At 40.3% G+C, this 13,321-nt stretch overlaps 1 protein-coding gene across 1 annotated transcript in view; it reads left to right on the forward strand.

Moving 5' to 3' along the window:
* The window catches only part of COL27A1 (collagen type XXVII alpha 1 chain), a 249,264-nt gene that overhangs the window by 207,445 nt on the left and 28,498 nt on the right, over positions 1 to 13,321 (forward strand). The window contains exons 42-47 of the mRNA XM_074211169.1: positions 6,407 to 6,463; positions 6,776 to 6,829; positions 7,028 to 7,081; positions 7,461 to 7,514; positions 12,406 to 12,459; positions 12,550 to 12,657. Coding sequence (XP_074067270.1) covers positions 6,407 to 6,463; positions 6,776 to 6,829; positions 7,028 to 7,081; positions 7,461 to 7,514; positions 12,406 to 12,459; positions 12,550 to 12,657 — 381 coding nt within the window. The remainder of the gene's footprint in view (positions 1 to 6,406; positions 6,464 to 6,775; positions 6,830 to 7,027; positions 7,082 to 7,460; positions 7,515 to 12,405; positions 12,460 to 12,549; positions 12,658 to 13,321) is intronic.

Here is a 13,321-nt window from a genome sequence, read left to right on the forward strand (position 1 = left end):
GTTCAAATCCTGCCTGTGAGGCATCAAAGCTGTCTTGCACTCCCCCTGCCCCACCCCAAGGTTGTAGATTACAAAGAAGTCACTCCAAAAATAATTCTCATTATTATCTTGTAATGTGAAAAGATAGCTCCATAACAGATAGATTCAGGCAGTGGAAGGATTAGGAAAGGGAAGAGCCACATGAGCAAACAAGTGAGACCCTCATACTGTGAGCCAGGCCTTGAAGCTGCAAGGCTGCCCCTGGGACCCAGGCTCACTAAAGCAAAGCAATAAAATTCTGTGATGGTCTAATTTTAGAACTGGACAGAGAACTTTGAGGTGGTATGATCTAACCATTTGACTTGACAGATGAAAAAATAAGACCTAAATGAGAAGAGTGGCATGTCCAAAGTCACACTGTAAGAGGGGCAGAGCCTAGCCTAGAACATAGGTCTTCTAATTTGTTACACTATTCATTCTACTTCCATAATTTGTACTCCTCTCTTTTTCCCCACCCCCCTTTTTGGCCCTGAAGCCAGAATGACTCAGTCTAACCATCCAACCAGGGTATCTTTTTTTTTCTTTTTTCCCTCACTCTGAGTTTTCTCCTCTCTTTCTTGAATCGTTTTAAGAATTTTGCTGAGTCAGCTCCTTTCTAACCAATTCAAGCTGTCTGGGTGAGTCACACAACCCTCGCTTCCTGTCAAACACCGGCCCCTTCCCTAGCCCAGCTGGCTGGGACCATCCCCGAATTATGTTCAGAACTGGGCCCTGAGCCCTGGCAAGCCCAGAGTAGCAGAAGCCAGTGAAAGTAGAAAGTTACACTGAGCCCTTGTACCCATCATGTTCTTGGTTATTACTGCCTCACTTATAGGTATTGACTACAACCAGTGTAGAAGAGCTTAACATCTCCCCTTCTAGTAATTTTCAATGGCATATTTAAGTCTATGTTCTGTATCTCAAGCCATCTGAGAGACCAGAAGATGGTCATCTTTGGTCATGAGTCCTGAGAGATCTCGATTTCCAACCCAGCTCTGCTACTAAATCATTGGGTGGGTGTCCTCAAAAAAAAAAAAAAAAAGCATTTCCCTCTCTGAGCCTCAGGTTCTTCCTCTTTAAGAAGAGAGGGTTGAACCTAGGGGTCGAGCCTCCCAGGGCCAAGGCAAGTTGAATCACTGTCTCAATTATCTGGAAGTCTTTAGTCTTATTCATACACAGCTCCCAGACTTTGGACAAAGACTCTACTTTAACTTTGCCCATGGGAACTTTTGTGGTGAGGGAGTAGAAAAGGATGTGCAAAGATATAGGAACAATCAGCAGGTAGGGCTATCCTCAAGGTCTTCATTGTCCAGAAGTCATGCCTGTCTAAAACCTTTTTTTCTTTTTTTTGGCTGAGCCTACTCCAGTCAGAGAGCACTGTACCTGCAAGAATCATTAGGGATTTTATCTTACTCTCATCCCTCATTTTAGAGATAAGGAAAGTGAGATCCAGAAAGAAAAAGAAGAGAGTGTCCCTTAGGCTTCCCTCGAAGACCATGGCACCTCAGGTCCTGAAGCAGAGTGAATACTGAACACATATGAGTCCTCAGAGATATTAAGTACAGGAAGGTCATATAATGTGTTCAAGGTCACCTAGCAAATCATTAGCTTCTCTAGATCAGTGTCCACAAGAACAAAATTCCTGGGTATTTATCAGGATTATCTGGGAAGCCTCCCATGCTGTAATCCAACCATTGACCAACGTCCAGAATAACCAGTTGATAATCTTAACACTAGCCAGAGAGAGCTCAGTAATGTCTTGGAAGCCAAAATCTGTGACCTTGTCCTTAGTAGCACTGCTGAACACCAGCAAACCTTAATTCATAAAACTTGTAGTCATTGTCCCCCATATTGAACTTGAACTAGCAAATGTGAAGGGCAGTTGGCTACAGGTGCCAGTATGGGTCAGGCTTTTGCCATACTACATATTTCAAAGTCCTGTAAAAAGGAAGGACCTGTGAAAGAAAATCAGAGATTGCCAGATCTGGGAGGGCCCTTAGAAAACAGACTATCAGGGCAGGGAGAGATTTCAGACTACATAGCACTTGGGGCAACAGATGTTCAAACTGAATCCCCTTACAACAATATCCTGCCAATCTCCAAGACTGACAACCTCTTAGCTCTTCTTAACACTAACTCTTCACAACCAATCAATCCCTCCTCTGCATCTCTAACAGATATCTGTTCCCCTATTCTCCCTTCAAATGATCTTTAGGTTTTGAATTCTTATTTTAACAGTAACAAGTCACAACATCCTTCTTGGGTTTCACTCTCCTCTTTTTTAAATAAGTAAGTTGAACCAGAGTTTTAAATCTATTAGGTTCTCAGCATCGTCACAAGTACTTTAGAAAAAACTTCTTTATTCATTACCTTGCTCTGGTCTCACCCTTCCCCAATTCATTCTTCACACAATTGCCAAAATTGCCATTTCTCTGTTCAAAAGATTTCAGTGGCTTCCTCTCTCCTCTAGATAAAATCCAAACTTCTCAGTCTGGCATTTTAGGCCCTTCACTCCAACCTGCCTTTGTACACGGCTATTCCATGTCTTCCCTTCATTAACTCTGAATTCTAGCCAAACTGGACTATTGGCACTCCCTCTTTGGCCTGGATGCCTTTGCCTTCTTTGCTTGCTTTGAGGCTCAGATCTGGTACAGCTTCTTTGGTGAAGCCTTTCATCATCTCCCTTTCCCACAGCCTTGCATCCACTTGTCTGGTGACATCATGTCATTTCCTCTAGGGCCTGGCATAGGATCTCAGCTTATTTTGTTTCACTGCTAGAAAGGGATGAAACTCCCCCTACTCATGAAGATGAGCAGCTGTTCTAGGACTGCTAGTCTCAGGGAGATTCCCAGGACTTTGAGAGGTTAAGTGACTTTGCCCAGTTGGTATTGCCAGTAGGCAAAAGGAGGTAAGACTTGAAGACATGTCCCTTACTTCAAGGCTCATTTTTATCCACGAAATATTGCCTCTTTTGAATACAGTAGGTATGTAATAAATGTTTTTTGAAATTTTGTTGAGTATAATGTTGGAGCTGGAATGGATTTCATTTATTTATTTATTCATTTATTTGTTTGTTTGTTTGTTTGTTTATTTATTTATTTTTGTTTTGGCAAGGCAAATGGGGTTAAGTGGCTTGCCCAAGGCCACATGGCTAGGTAATTATTAAGTGTCTGAGGCCGGATTTGAACTCAGGTACTCCTGACTCCAAGGCCAGTGCTCTATCCACTGTGCCACCTAGCCACCCCTTGGAATGGATTTTAAAACATAGCATGGATTTATTAGAAACCTCCTAAACCAACCTTCTAATTTCATAAATGAGGAAACGAGAGTAGAGAGCATGGTGGCTAGAGTAAAGGGAGATCTCAAATCAAATCCCCTTCAGATACTTACAAACTATGTGACCCTGAACAAGTCATTTAACTACTCTGTATCTTAGTTTCCTCATCTTTTTAAAAAAAAAGGAGTGTTGGACTTTATGACCTGTAAGATCCCTTCCAGCTCCAAAGTTGTTATCATTGCCCAATGCCACACAGCTTATGAGTGAGTGTCTAATGTTTCCAAAAGTTCTCTTGTTCTCCTTTCTGTTCCTTCTCCCTCCAAGGCAAATTGCCATCCATATCAATCTGAACTTGGCAAGTTGTTGTACCTCACACAATTGGTGCTTTGCAATGGTTCTGCTTTAGTGGGAAAGAACCAAATTTTCTTTATTCTCATCTCCCCTTCATCTCACTTCTCCCTTCCCTTACTCATTGGACCAGACTGCACATTTAGGGAGTGAAGTACAGTGACTGGGGAAGAGAATGTTTGCCTATTGCTACTTTTAGAGTTTTGAGTGCATTCCTCCTTCTTAGGTGGAAAGGCCTATGGGGAAACTGGACCCAAAGTATTTAAGGAAATCAGAGTATCTATGTATGAAACTCCATCCTTCTTCCTTATTGTCTGGTACTGTTTATGCTATGGAATTCTTCTTCCCTAAGCTTGGTTGTTTCTTTTTTTTTTCTCTTTGGGGGCTAATTGTTGTCAGATAGGAATCTGGTAGGAATTGTAGACTACTTCTGTTATCCCATAGGGTGGGAATCCCCAGGGGAGGCTAATGGACTCAGATACCTGCACTTTGGCAACTTCTCTTATCAGTCAACTGGAAACTTTAACATATATATATATATATATATATATATATATATATATATGTATAAATTTTAGTTGGTCTTATCCCTCTTGTGTTTTTTTTTTTATTTTCATCTGAGTGTATTTGCTCTTTAGCTGTCTCTCCTTGACTAACTTGGCTGTTAGGGAAGTGGGAGGGGGCTGGTTAGCCCACAATAATGTGGTGGCTTGGTAGAACTTGACCCCTGAAGGAAGAATTGAGACCTTTACAGGTCAACAGGGTGCTTATCCCTGCATCATTGCTAAGATGAACCTTTAGTGACAAAATGATGCCCTGGCCTCATAGGAAGTGAGTAACCTGATATCTGAGGCAACCATAAATCAAATTCCTAAACTCTCTTGGCCCAAGACTATCAACAGAGCCAGGGTCAAAAATGGAATAGTTCAGTGGTCTTGAGAAGGAGAGGTAGTTGCCTCAAGAACCTCAGGAGCATGGAAATTAGACAGATATTCAACTCCATTTTTAAGCACCTATTATGTGCAAGATGCTTTATTAGATGCTGGGGGTATGACATAAAAAAATGAGATAGTCTCTTTCCTCAAAGAGCTTATACTCTACTGCAGGGATATTTAACTGCATTGACTCCTTTGGCGGTTTGATAAAATCTATGGACCCCTTCTTGGAATAATGGCTTAAATACATAAAATAAAAGTCATAGGATAATAATAGAAACCAATTATGTTGAAATACATGTATCAAAATATTTTTTAAAATATAAGTACATGAACATAAGTTAAGAATTTCTGTTCTATCAGAACAACTGCCCCTCAAAAGACTTCCAGCCTTGGAAGCAAACAAAAGGCTGAAGTTCTCATAGCTTGCAAGGACAAATTTAGAGCCGAAAGGAATCTTAGAGGTCATCAAGTCCAGTGCCTTCTTTTCATAGATAAGGAAACTGAGGCACAAGATTAAGTGACTATTCCAGAGTCACACAGTTAGTAAGGAGTTGGGCTAGTCAATATTTATTTGAGAGTCCAGCTCTTTGTGGAGAGAAAGAGCATTTTAACTGGAGTCTGTCAACAATTGAGTTTAGTGACTTTGTACCTACTAGATACTTAATGATGATTTATTTTAGTTAAATTAAGAAGGCTGGGTTCTAGTCTTAGCTCTGCCATTAACTAGATGTATGACTCTAGAAAAGTTATTTTGTCTCTCATTTTCCTCTTCTGTGAAGTGAAAGGGTTTGACTTGGTCAGCTATTTTCAGGAAAAAAGGAAACCTCTGGAGTTCCCTAAGACCTTTTCAGAAGATCTTCCTGGTCAAAACTATTTTCTTAAAAATACTAAGAGATTTTAATTTCTAATATAGTAAATATTAATAGGTATAACCCATATAACAAAAACTCAGAATCCCCAATAACTTTTAAGGACTCTTGAGGTTAAAAATGTTTGAGAATCTTTGAACTAAATCATCTCAGGGAGCTAATATTCCCCCCCTCCCCCATTGTGTGATCTGGGGCTAAAGAGCCTTAAGTCAGGCACAAGTTTTGAAAAGTCTGAAACCAGTAGTTGTCTGTAATGGCCTTGCTTCTCTGCCATTTAGTGGGTCAGAAATCTGAGAGAGATTAATGATCAGGGTTGCCTGGAGCATAGACACCCAGTACATGTTCCAGGCCAATAGAATCTCAGGCAATTAGTTTAATATGATAAATGTTGATCAGCAATCACTAGAAAGTGTGTCAACAGGGTCATCAAAATTTTTTATGATTTTTGTAATTGTACTATAATTTACTCTCATCTCTATTTTCTGTGCAAATAAATTTTAAGCACAAACATAAGCAGATACAGCATTTTTACTTTGAAGTACAAATTTTCATTCTTCTATCTTCATCATTTTCTATTGTTTGTCTCTAGTATATGCAAATTCACTGGGTCAATTGACACAACTTCATCTTTTGAGCTATTCTTAAAGTCTGGTTTTTCTAGTTTAAGTATCTACTATGATCAGAGAGACCCTCCAGACTTACCTACCTTCCCTTTCCCCATTATTCTTTATCTGTTTGGTGAATCAGCATCTCTCCAAAGGACCAGAGAGAACTATTCCCATATCACAGGGACCCCTATGTAGAGGCCTGAATCTAGACATGATTTTCCCTCACAGAACTATTCACATCTTCGGGTTCCCAGATACCTTCCTTACAGCCAGTTTAGGCAGCAGAATCTGTCAACTTCTTGATGGCTCCGTGGAAGTGCTCCCTAATGCCTTGCTCTTTATCCACAGGGAGAACAAGGTGATGATGGGAAGATTGAGGGCCCTCCAGGGCCTCCTGGAGATAGGGTAAGTCCCTCCCCTTCCTTTCCCCATCTCCCCTTCCTTAGAGAAGATATGGTAGAGGAGAGGTAGTCATCTGACTTAGACTGGAAAAGGTCTTGTATTTCCTGCTTCCATTGGCCAGATTTTTGCTCCTTCTTCCACACAAGCTACTCCAAGTGACTGTGGCCAAGATATCCATGGAGGGATAGAGAAAGTTGCTATGGTTGGGGATCCATAGTTATGGATCCAAACCTACCTGCCTAACCTGTGTTAGCACAGGTTAATAACCCCCTAATTAATGGTGACCACTCAGTTTCTGTTACTTGTGATCTGCAGGGTCCAGTGGGTGATCATGGAGACAGAGGGGAGCCTGGAGATCCTGGATATCCTGTAAGTATCAATGGTCAATCCTTGAGCAAAGGCCATGATTTGGAGGTCCCTCCTCTCTGGCAAAAATACTCTCATTAGTCAACAGCATAATGAGGGGAGGAAGCATATCAAAAGGGAAAATAGCCCAACAGGATTGGATAAGAAGACAACCTATACCAGTCAGGGTAAAAGGTAACTTAGTGTATCTATTCTCTGCAGGGCCAGGAGGGTCTTGAAGGAAGCAGAGGAAAAGCTGGCCAGCAAGGCTTACCGGTGAGTGAAACATTTTGTTTTCTTCTCTCAAATAAGAACCATGCATTAAAAATTAAAGACCTCTTTATCTTGAAGCAATCATTCTACTACTTCTCCTCTTCAAGACTTTAGAAACAACTTTCTAGAATTCTAGATTCATGGACTTTCAGCATCAGGATCTGGCAAGGGAGGGACTGGGTTTGATGCCACCCAAACCAGTTACTCTATTGCTTTCCAGTGATCTTCAAAGATGGCCCCACGCCCTAGACTGTTCCCTGGGTAGGGACCCCAGGGACTTCCTTGACCATCTGCCCAAAATCAGAACTATTTCCCCAATTGGACCTGTATCCCTCTGAGAAAAGAATTCCAGGCCAAATCTTTCTTTTGTTTTGATTTCCAGGGACATCCTGGACCCCAGGGACGACCAGGACCCAAAGGATCAAAGGGTGAAGAGGTGAGACTTTCTATCTTTTCCCAAGACCTGTGTCACCCCTTACCCTGATACTAAAACCATATGAATCATAATCATAAAATGGTAGAGGATCCCTAAGACCTAGAATTCTAGAATCTAGAATATTAACTTGGATTTAGAAGGGACCTTAGATAAAATGATAAAGTGGGAGGATTATGATAATACAATTTAGAGAATTTAGAGAATCTCAGAACATGAAATCTTAGAACATAAAGTACAGAGGGGAACTACTGTGTGTAGTAGCAAGGAAAAAAAAAGAACTGTTTGATGAGATTTTATAAATAATTGAAGAAAGGTGGGAAGTAAAGGGGAAAGGAGAAAGGGCCAGATATATCCAGCTGAACTCAGAATTCCAGAAAAGAGCAAGAAGAGAAATGAAGGTTTTCTTAAGAAATAGACAAAAAAATAGAATAGAAAACATAAGAGATCTCTCAAGAAAATTTGAGATATCAAGGGAATGTTTCATGTAAAAATGAGCATGATAAAAATAGTCAGAACTTAACAGAAGTAGAAGAGATTAAAAAGTGGAAAGAGAATGATGTTTGTACATTTTTTGAAGAAGACCCACCATCATCATCAGGAAGATGACAAGCAACATGAATTGGATTTGAGTGAGGGGACTATGTTAAGTCACCAGCCTCACTTTCTCCTCCAGAGCCATTTGGGTCCAGCAGCCAGATATGAATCAGGACAACTGGAGATGGCCCTGGAAGCGAGCAATCAGAATTAAGTGATTTGCCCAAGGTCACTCAGCTAGTTAGAGTCAAGTGCCTGAGGCTGAATTCAAACTCCCTTTCTCCTGATGTGGTTATTGATTTAGAGCCAAATATACAGCAGAATGAAGTCAAGTGGGCCTTAGGATATATGCTAATAAAAAGACTAGTAGAATTATGGGATTTTAGCAGAGCTATTTAAAATCCTAAAAGATGATGCTGTTAAAGTGTTTTACTCAATATGCCAACAAATTTGAAAAACTCAACAGTAGTCTCTGGTTTGGAAAAATCAGCTTAAAGAAGGTCAATGTCAAATGTCAAATTACCAAACACTGAACTAATTTCACAAGCCAGCAAGGTAATGATTAAGATTTTGCTTCAGAGATATGGGAATCAAGAATTACCAGAAGAGCAGGATGGTTTTCAAAGAGTCAGACAATTGATGGTAATTGCCAACATTCATTGGATTATGGAGAAAGGGAGTTCCAGAAAAAAAACATCTACTTCTGTTTCATTAACTAAACTAAAGCCTTTGCCCATGTGGATCACAACAAAATGTGTTAAGTCTTCAAAGAGATGGAAATACTGTGCCATCTTACCTGTCTCCAAAGGAACTTGTATGTGAGTCCGGAAGCAGAATAAAACATTTGATTGATTTAAGATTGGAAAAGTAGTATGACAAGGCTCTATATTGTCACTTTATTTAACTTATATCTTGAGTTCAAAGATCACTGAAATGGTGAATGCAGACATGAAATGAAAAGATGCTTGCTTTTTGCAAGGAAGATGATGACAAATATGGACAACAGACTAAAAGGCAGAGATATTATTACCTTGAAGACAAAGATCCATATAAGTCAGAATTATGATCTTTACAATAGCAATGTATTATTGTGAGAGCTGGACAATAAGGAAAGGTGAGTGCCACAGAATTGACGCTTTAGAATTGTTCTGGAGAAGACTTGAAAGTCCTTTGGATAGCAAGAAGGTCAAATCAGCCAATACTTAAAGAAATTAATTCAGATTGTTCACTGGAAGTTCAAATTGTGGAGTTGAAGCTTGAATACTTAAACATATTAAATTAAATACTGAAACACATAATAAAAAGATGAGACTATTAGTAAAGACTCTGATGCTCAGAAAGATTGAAGGCAAACAACAAGAGCTTGGACCAACTTCTGGAGGTTTTGAAGCGTAACTGGACTTGATGTGTTCTTATTCACGGGGTCAACACAAACTGAACAACAGTGGGATGTATAGAGACAAGTTAGTCTAGCCCCTTCATTTGGCAAATGATGAAGCTTAAGTCCAGAAAAAAAGGACTTGTTTAGACTCTCACCTTTTCTAGGTCTCCAGGCTCTTAGACCAGTGCTTTTTGTTGCCTACCCACCTTCTATCACCTTGGGATTTCCTGGCTCTGGGAAGAGAGGTGTTGAGCATCAGCCAGACTGCTCACCTAACTTAACCAGAGGATACAGCTGAGCCTCAATTAGCTCTATGATCTTAAGGGGTTTCTGGGCAGCACAAAGGATTATCAGCTCACCCTGGTGGGTCTGAGTGAAAGCAGGGGCAAGGAAGTCAGAAAGAAGAAAAGTCAGGAGGCAAAGCAAAAGGGGAAATAGGGCAAAGAGGGATGAAGGAAAGATAAAGAAGGATGAGAATAGAAATGGGGGAAGAAAGAGAAGCTGTAGAGGTAATGAAAGTGGTAAGAATCAGTCAATTAATCGACCAGGTATTCCTTAAGCATCTACTATTCATCTCGTACTATGCTAAGTAAGTACTGGGGGTAGCAATACAAAGAATAGAACAATCTTTACTTGCAAGAAGCTTGCTTTCTAATGAAGGTGATAGCAAGTACATACGTGTGTGTGGGGGCACATATATATGCATACATACAGAGACCAATGCATATATTTTACATACAATAAATAGATAAATACAGGGAAGTTAGGGAAGGGGTACACTGGAAATTAAGGGGAATCAAGAAAAGCTTTAGGCAGAAGATGGTACTTGATGACACATCTGCTTAGGAGCCCCTCTGTGACCCCCAGGGCCCTGGACCATTCCCTGGATCATCCTCTCTTTCAACTCTATTTGATCTGCCACATTCTTGCTTGTAACTCATAACTGTTGTCCCCTGCTCTTGAGGAATATGACAATTTAACAAGTGTGACTTTGGGCTCTATCAAAAGTCTTTCTCTGCTGCCATCTCCTGGTCATGGAGTTCCTTTTACTTGTCCTCCTAAAATTCTTCCATCTGTTGTCAAAATCAGTTTGTTTTTTTTTTTATTAAATACCAACTGGGTACCAGGTACCTAGGTAAAGAGGAGGGTCTAGTGAGAATTTCCTGGCCCAGATAGTCACAGAGGACATTCATGGTTGCTAGGATTCATTCTGTAATTACTTAATTCTTTAAGGCAAGGTTTAGTCTCTGGGGAATGAGGCAATGACAAGAAGGGGATCCTGCTGTCCAAGTGGGCCACATGGTTATTAGGAGTGTGGAGGTGGGATCTACTAAGGCATAGGGTTCTTTGTGATTGAACTGTTGTGAGGCCAGTGCTTTAGCAATTGTTAAACACTATAAGAATGTGAAGTTATTCTGGAAGACAGAAGGAGAAGAGTGGTAGAAAGAGTATTCAGGGAGCATCTAGGTGGCACAATACATTAAGTACTAGCCCTGGAGTCAGGAGGACCTGAGTTCAAATGTGGTCTTAGACATGTAATACTTAGTTGTGTGACCTTAGGCAAGTCACTTAACCCCATTGTCTTGCAAAAAACCCAAAATAAAACAAAACAAAACAACAAGCAAACAAACAAAAAAAAGAGTACTAAGTTTGGAACAAGGTAGGATCAAATTCCTGCTCTTTGAATTGTTGTGCTCTTGGACAAGATGCATTCCTTCTAAAGTCTCAATTTCCCCATTTGTAAAATGATGGATCTGGACTAAATGATTGCTGAAATTCCTTCCTCTGAATCCTCTGGGTCCATAGAATCAGTTGCCTTCTCTACCTTCTCCTTTTCACAACACTGTCCCAGGTCATATTATTATTGATAATAACAACAACAACGATAATAATCATTAGCCATTACATCATGCTTTAAGGTCAACAGAGTAATTGCAGTAGGTTATCTTGTTTGAAGGCAGAATTGGAACTCAGATCTTCTGGACTCCCAAGTCCAGGATTCTATTCACATCCTGAATCAAGGAATTGTATGAGATGGCCTCTGAGGCCTTTTCCAGATCTGATTTATAATCTTGTGGTCCATAAACAACCCTTAAAAGATAAGGATGGGACTTGTACCTAAAAACACCAAAGGTCGAATTATTGATCTTAACCTAATTCACACAATATTCATGCAACAGAAATCCCTTCTAATCCTAGGACATGAGATCAAATCTCAGTACTATTTCTTAACTATCTGCGGGACCTTGAGCAAATCCCTTACATACTCTGGGCCTTAGTTTCCTTGTATATCAAATCAAGGAGGTTGGACTCAGACCTTTAAGTTTCCTTTCCACTCCAGATCCTGTGATGTTGAAGATTGATGGAAGAGTCAGGAGATCTCCCGAGATCTCACTCTGGGGTCTCCTTAGAGGTCACAGGTCTTTCAGGATTGTTGAAGCATGGAGATAGATGCTATCATTAATAACAAATATGTCCATCCTTCAAGGAACAATGATTTCTTTAGAATGGGTAATCCCTAGATCAACATAGATTGCAAACCCTCTGCAATGACTTAGGAAATAGTTGTCAAGAGGAGATATGACTGAAAAAGTCATCACCCTGAGGATGACTAGTTCTCAGGTAACAGAGAAAGAGACAGAGATATAGTCTGTTATCTATCTTCTAAACCTTTACAGGATGGCTTTTCTTGTTGTTTGATAGTTTCAATTGTGTCTAAATCTTCATGAGGTTTTATTGGCAAAAATATTGGAAGGGTTTTCTGCAGAGGGAAGTGACTTATGCAGAGTTATACAGCTAGGAAGTATTTGAGGTCCAATTTGAACTCAGGTCTTCCTGCCTCTAGGCCCAGCACACTATCCTGGCTACCTAGCTTCTGCTTTCAATCTGCTGAAGTCCTAAGTACAAGGGAAGTTTGATTCTCTTTTATGGCCCTCTTCTTGGCTCAGACCTGAAGTAATTTTCTTGATTTTTCAGGGTCAGAAAGGTAAACAAGGAAAGCGTGGAGAAGCTGGCAGTCGAGGAATGCAGGTGAGTAGTCTTGAGGGCATCCTCTTCATCTTGATGCCTCCCTTAGCCTAACATCTTTCCCAACCTCATCTGGTCTCTTTGGGTCTCCAGGGTCTGGTGGGGCAGCCAGGGCCTCGAGGAGTGGTAGGAAGACAAGGCCAAGAAGGACCCCCTGGTCAGGATGGAGTTCCTGGGAAGGATGGCCAAGCTGGACAGCAGGTAAGCAGAATAGCTGGAACTCTGAGTGTGAGTTATCTCTAACTTATTCACGTGGGAGGAAGACTTGAGAAGAGACTATACCATAAAAGCACAAAACTGGAAGAGACCTTAGGATCTAAAATGGCAATGGCTGAATGAATCTTAAAATAGAGAATGTCAATAATCGGAGGAGCCTGAGACTAGAGAATGTCAGAGCTGGGAGGGACCTTAGAGAAGAAAATGTTGGCTTGAGTTGAATGGAATCAAACTACCTTCTATTCAATTAGTCAACATGCATCTATTACTCACCTTCTGTGTACTAGGTGCTTTTAGGGAATATAAATACAGAGAATAAAATAATCCAGAGAATAGGGTCTAAATTCAATTAAAGTATAAATACACACACACACACACACACACACACACACACACACACAAAATCATCACATACTCCACCCTACCTCAATTCCACAAACTTCTTTCAACTACCTTTTTTTAATAGAAAGATTTTATTTATTTTGTTTTACAACTTTTCCCCTATTCTTGCTTCCTTCCCCCCACTTTCACAGAAGGCAGTCTCTTAGTCTTTACATTGTTTTCATGGTATATATTGATGTAAGTTGAATGTGATGAGTGAAATCATATCCTTAAGGAAGAAAAAGTATAAGAGATGGCAAAATTACAT

The sequence above is a fragment of the Macrotis lagotis genome, chromosome 1, assembly GCF_037893015.1.
Source record: "Macrotis lagotis isolate mMagLag1 chromosome 1, bilby.v1.9.chrom.fasta, whole genome shotgun sequence".
In the NCBI taxonomy this organism is placed as follows: Eukaryota; Metazoa; Chordata; class Mammalia; order Peramelemorphia; family Peramelidae; genus Macrotis; species Macrotis lagotis.